Consider the following 6,096-nt stretch of genomic DNA (forward strand, 5'->3'; position numbering starts at 1 on the left):
CTTTAAAAGTTCTTTAACCGTCGTACACTGTTCGGTTTCTGGGTGCGGCCTTGTTGGAGCGGGTCAAATTGTCCCTAATTGGATTTAATAGAAATATTTATTTTTATGTACACTGCATGCAGAATTAGGCACATTTACTTTTTTTTTTCTAGGCACATTTTACCAATTCCAAACCACATTAATCGTTATAACTACTTTTAATTTTGTATTTAATCATTAATTATAAGTGATATATAATTTTCCATGAAGGCTGGAAATGAAAAACGCCTAATATTTTTTGCATAATTATTTTTACAGATAAAAAAAAGCCCAAAAAAGAGATTTTACTGGGACTGAAAAGTCAAAAATGATGAAATGAGAATTCTAATATAATACTAAAAAATATAGGTATTAATATTCATAGGGTAGTAAATATAAATGATTTTTAGTTTGGTTCTGTACAGTTGCCTTAACTTTAAAATATGTGGGTCAAATCTACCCATGCACAAACGTAATAGAAATGATGTGTGTGTGTGTTAAAACGTTTTATGTATGTACACTGTAAAAAAAAAATTACAATAAAATACTGGCAACAGGGTTGCCAGCCAGTTACTGTATTTTTTACAGTATAGTTCTGTAATTTAATTTACAGATTTTTCCTGTATTCTCTGATTACAGTAAACAACTGTATTTTTTACAGTAGTTCCATGAATCTTTGTATTCGCTATATCTGGGAAATATGTAAAATGCCAGCTGAATTTTAAATGTTAATTATTTATCAACTGCATAAGCTTTAAAAAATTGTTTTTAAATACATTAAGTGTTGTATAACGCACAACTTAATTCCCCTATTACTTCACTAAACAAACATGAAGATAGTTCACTTCGTGTATACAGACAGGAGCCATCTTGAAAAATAGTCTCGATAAGTCAAACCACAAACGTCGTGCTGAGTGATCTGAACTGTATGAAGTTCAGCGAACTTCTGAACTATGAACAGCGTTCGGGGATCAACTTATCGAGACTATTTTTTTAAGATGGCTCCTGTCTGTATATGCGAAGTGAACTGTCTTCATAAAGTATCTTCTTATTAAACGGTCTGTACACTTACAAAGTTCTCAATGCTCCGTTTTGCATGTATGGAGCCTCATTATGTTACTGTGTTAGTGTGGGGCTATTTTAAGCCTTGTTAGTGGTATAAACTAGCGATTTTTTTTTTTACTTACTCAATGCCCCCATTACTAGCATTATACGCTAAACAGTTTTTAGAGATAAAACTCTTTACATTCGATTATCATGAAAACAAAACTCAGAGAACGATTGACTAGGTACCGATGTTTTATTAGACCAAAGGTTCATTGTTTGCCGGAGTTCTCCTTTAAGGTTGGATTTGGCCAGGCTCTAACTATAAACAGGAGAGTCTTCTCAAAACATCAAGATAAAAAGTTCTTTCTCTCAAGGAGAGGACACTTTAAAACTAACACGGTTCTCAACGAGAGAGGACACTTTAGTCTAACGCAGTAAAGACTTTAACTGAGAAATGGCCTCTCAACTATATGTTTCAATGACCCATGCGACCATTGCGGTCAGAGTACCCTATAAAAGCAGATGGGTGTATTGACAAGTTAACAAAGTCCATAATTAATTAATTTAATTTAATAAGCCAGGCTAAATGAGCAAGCACTGTTACTGCATTCCTGGCATGGACCTTCAATCACCCCTCAGATATTTCATACAGACATTAAAGAATACATAAAAAAAAAAATCAGTTATCACACTGGTAACTTCTATAACCAAGTAAAATCTCACAAGCCTAGTAGAGAAGTCATTCAGCTCATTTGATATTAAGAAAAATATTGATATACCTTGATTATAATCACTCATTAGATATACATTGAAGAAGCAGTGGATTCCAGAATCCACCCCTTCGAAATGAAATGAGAAAGTCACAAAATGTCAAGAAAAAAAATAAAATGGTTAACCGATATTTCGGACTCAAATTGACCTGCAACATAATACAAGGTTAAAAGTCTCAAAACAAAATAATCAAGGAAGTAGATAAAGTGATTAAAAAGTATACCTAGGTCATTTACAAAAACTCTGAACTGCAAATAATAATAATAATAAAATAATAATTTGAGTTATGTTTAAATAATAATAAGGCTTTTATACTGTAGATTGCCATATTTGATTTCCAATTTAAAGCAAACAAGCTTGCATATGGAGGAAGCCCAAACTAAATCTTGATTCTTTATTTAAATTTAAATATTTTAAATAAATAATCTTTATTAGATTATTTATTTAATCTAAATCTTTATTCTTTAATAAATCTTTATACATTTAAATATTTATTCATTTAGCTGACGTCATTTGGCTTACAATTGCTCTACTGTATGTCAGAGGTCACACGCCTCTGGAGCTACTCTTGCTCAGGAACACATTGGTGTCTCGCAGTGGATTCGCCACTGCACCATCACCATCTTCTGAATTTATAGCTGTGTGTATCTCTGATATCTTCTAATTCTCCTGACAAGGCAGAAAACGGCCAATGCAATTATAATCACCAGAATTATAACAAATACAATTACACCAACAGAAAATTCGCATTGAAGTTTAGCATCAATAATCCTTGTTTCTGTAGCATTACAAACGGTCTCCATTAAGTGTTTTACTTTGACTGTGTTTTTCTTAACCCAGTTGATGAACTGAAAGTTGCTACAGTTGCATACTAGGGGATTGTAACTCAGATCAACAGTGCTTCCTTCTCCCAAATTAATAATACTTCCAACATCCACTGTCACAATGGCATTACTGGCAAAGTTAAGTTGGATAGAATACAGGGAGTAAAACCCAGAGGTGCTTAGTATGACAAGCTTATTTTCACTCAGGTCTACTTGCCTGAGGTGTGTGAGACCTTTAAACAAATTCTCTTCAAAGGCAGTTATTTTACATGAAGATAAAATGAGGGTTTCCAAAAGAGGGACTGATTTAAAGAGCTCTGCATGGCTAAGAACCCCTCCTTGAATGGGGTTCCCCTTCAAATTGAGGAGTTGCAAGGTTTTCAAGCCATTGAAGATGTGCATATTTGTCAGACTTGTATTTGACCAGGAAAGATTTAGAGTTCGGAGACTCTGTAGATTGCTGAATGGTGAGCTGCCGTTCAGAGTGTAAAGTGAATGGCTGAAGTCCAAGTGCTCCAGGTGTGGAGACTCACTGAAAGGCTGTGAACTCCACACCATTGGTAAGCTATAGCTGAGATTGAGGAGCTTCAGTTCACTCAAACTAAACAGCTGGTCGACACAACAAGGTCCTCTGAGTTTTACTGAACTGTGACTGAGATCCAGCTCCTCTAGGACTCTGAGACTCTCCAAGCATCTATTGCTGAATTCGAGGGACTTTAAGTTCCCGCTCACAGACAAGTGCGTAAGCACGGGAAAGCTTTTGGTGTTGATGCTGCAGACGTCTGAAAATCTGTTCTCATCTAGCACCAGATGGGACAAGTTGGACAGGCCAGTCATGTTAAAAGGCAATGACTCCAGGTGGGCTCTGGTAAGGTCGAGCTTTTTAAGCCCTTCAAGGCAATGAAACGTGGAATTATTTAGGTCTAGGAAATGATGAAGCTGGAAATCTAGGTCCGTAACGAGGATCTTGCAAAAAGATTGTAGAGCAGCTGATGGTATGACAACTTTTGGATCGTTTTCATACAATCCCAGTTTCAGCCTGTTGGTTGTAACCCCTTCAAGCCCTCTCATAAGGGAGGAGAAGTTCATTTTGCTGAAGCAGCCACTGAAATCAAGACTACTCAAGTTCAGTGATTGAAAAGCACCTGTTTCTATAGAAAAAAAATCGTTTCCTTTGAAGCTGATGCTCATCCCGACAACGTTGTGGATTGGTTGCAGGTCAGTCAGACTTATCCGGTCAATCGAGTTCATATCCAGCTGCAAGCTGTTCACCCTTTGCCAGTGGAAACTGCCTAGTCCATCTAATGAGCGAATGTCACTTCCCCCAAGGTCCAGAACCTCCAAAAATGCAAGATTATCCGATGGGATGTCTGATAGGCTTTTGATTTTTGACTGAGCTAGACTTAGATATTTCAATGCTTGTGGTCCAAAAAAAGCTCTACTTGCGATGAAAACAAGTGGGTTTCCGATTAGGATTAGGACTTCCAAGTCAGGCTGATTTTTAAAAATGTCTTCATACATGAAAGTGATACCACACCTGCAAGTTAAAAAGTTTGAGTGTTAGATTCTCTGATACACGGTTATACACAACTCAATTTGAAAGAAAACAAGCTTTGCTCACCTGGTCAAGTCTACTGAATGCAAGTTATTTAGCCTCTGAAAAGTGGAGTTGTATAGGGCGGGCAAGTAGTTGAAGCTAAATTTCAAAATTTGGACAGAATTTGGTACCTCATCTGGAATTAATTGTAGGTCCATACCACTACAGTCATAGCCGTTTGCTATCTAAAAGAAAGGGGGGAAAAAAACATAGAGTACAAGTGTTACGCTGAACAGTTAGACACAAGATAAAACTTGACATTAACAGAATTAATTCATGCTTCACGTTAGTGTAGAAAACCATGCAAACTAAACAACCATAAATTTACCTGTTGACATTGTCTACTAGCCCACGGTGTTGCTTCATTATGAGCTAAAAAGTGAAACAGAATAGTGTAACATAACATGTAAAAAACAAAATGCGTCTCCATTGTGTACAGTACAAAAGAGAACAATAGCTCCTCTTCTGTCAAATATATAGCCTAGGTAAAATAGAGGAAGTAGTATAGATTTTTTTTTTTTAATATCTGTAACTGTAACTTCCCTACATGTAATAACTTCCTATATTCAACAATAACTACCTATCTTAACAATGGTTTCCTGTGTGGTTATGAAAACAGAGTTTCACTGTAAAGTACAGAAAGCAAACTGAAGTTTTTACAGAAAAGTAAAAATAACATTTTAAGAATGTATTTTATTAATATTTTTAATACAGTTTTTTTATTTGCTTTGGTACTATTTTCACAAGTAAGGTGTACATTTTCAAAACTCTTAGTGCTAATATCACAACAGATCATCAAAAGTGCACTTTTTTCAAACATTTCATCATGTTTTCAACTGTGTTAGTACAACTCACACAATCACAAAGTATCCTTTTCACAACACAAAATAAGTGTTTCATCTACATTATTGTTTCATTCACAGTAACTGCCTTTCATAAAGCTCTTACTATCAAACTTTTGATTTGCATCTCTTTTTGTTCAGTTTAATACTTTTGCCTATTATTTAATCCAACAGATCTTAATGGTTAATCAATGACTCATTTGGTAAACCTATAGATTTGCATTTCAGCAATATACAGTATATGGATTTTGAGAACTACAGAAATAAAATGTGTGTTTGTATGAATATTTACAGTACATTACATGTAACCACACATGATGAATACTCGTTATAGCTAATTGATTTCACATAGTGGTAACCACAATTGGCCACTATATACTGTAATTTACGTAATGTGTGCACTAAATGTTATGTTTTGTTCTCATTTAGTTACATTTCATTATAGAAAGTATACCTATGTTACAATTATATCTGAAAAATAAAAACTATAATTTGCCTAAATGATTGTAGGGGATGTCTTCATTGATATGATGGATATTTGGAAATTTATGTAAATGTTGGGTACTGTAAGTGTATTGCCTAATGTTACAGTAAAACTGTGTAATCTGTCTTTTATAGTACTGTAGCATATTCATTTCAGCACTTCTAAGGCCGATTTGAAACATGTATCTTGCATTGTTTGCTGTTGGATGAACTGATTGTTAAAAGTACTAAACTGAAAGAAGATCATATTGTTGTGTTTCAGTGATTAAACCAAATGTTCTCATTACATATTACAATAATCTTGTGTTTGAAATAATGATTATGTGGACTGAAAACATGTGCAACTTACTGAAAGCACAACCCGGTCTCACCCCAAGACGTCATATAACTGACGTTTTGGGACGTCTTTTGACCATACGTCAATATTCGCCTTTTTAGGGCCCCCTTAAACGTCGGTAGATGAGGTTATGGGATCCTAACTCTACCCCATACCTAAACCTAACCCTAAACCTAA

General features: G+C 35.0%; 1 protein-coding gene across 1 annotated transcript; it reads right to left on the reverse strand.

Annotated features, from left to right (window-relative positions):
• Positions 1-1,266: 1,266 nt before the first annotated feature.
• On the reverse strand, positions 1,267-4,702 carry cd180 (CD180 molecule). Its single transcript, XM_039661784.2, has 3 exons — positions 4,586-4,702; positions 4,282-4,442; positions 1,267-4,197 (listed from the first exon to the last, which is right to left on the reverse strand). The coding sequence occupies exons 1-3, from the start codon at positions 4,685-4,687 to the stop codon at positions 2,469-2,471; spliced, it is 1,992 nt and encodes a 663-aa protein (XP_039517718.2). The 5' UTR covers positions 4,688-4,702; the 3' UTR covers positions 1,267-2,468.
• Positions 4,703-6,096: the final 1,394 nt, after the last annotated feature.

The sequence above is a fragment of the Pimephales promelas genome, chromosome 4, assembly GCF_988280905.1.
Source record: "Pimephales promelas chromosome 4, fPimPro1.hap1.1, whole genome shotgun sequence".
NCBI classification, from domain to species: domain Eukaryota; kingdom Metazoa; phylum Chordata; class Actinopteri; order Cypriniformes; family Leuciscidae; genus Pimephales; species Pimephales promelas.

Bases quoted from the DNA above. Each gene is read 5' to 3' on its own strand.
- cd180 (XM_039661784.2), bottom strand. From the start codon at position 4,687: ATGGAGACGCATTTTGTTTTTTACATGTTATGTTACACTATTCTGTTT. The intron at 4,443-4,585 runs GTAAATTTATGG...CCTTTCTTTTAG, and splicing joins CTAGTAGACAATGTCAACAG to ATAGCAAACGGCTATGACTG. The intron at 4,198-4,281 runs GTGAGCAAAGCT...TTTAACTTGCAG, and splicing joins CATTCAGTAGACTTGACCAG to GTGTGGTATCACTTTCATGT.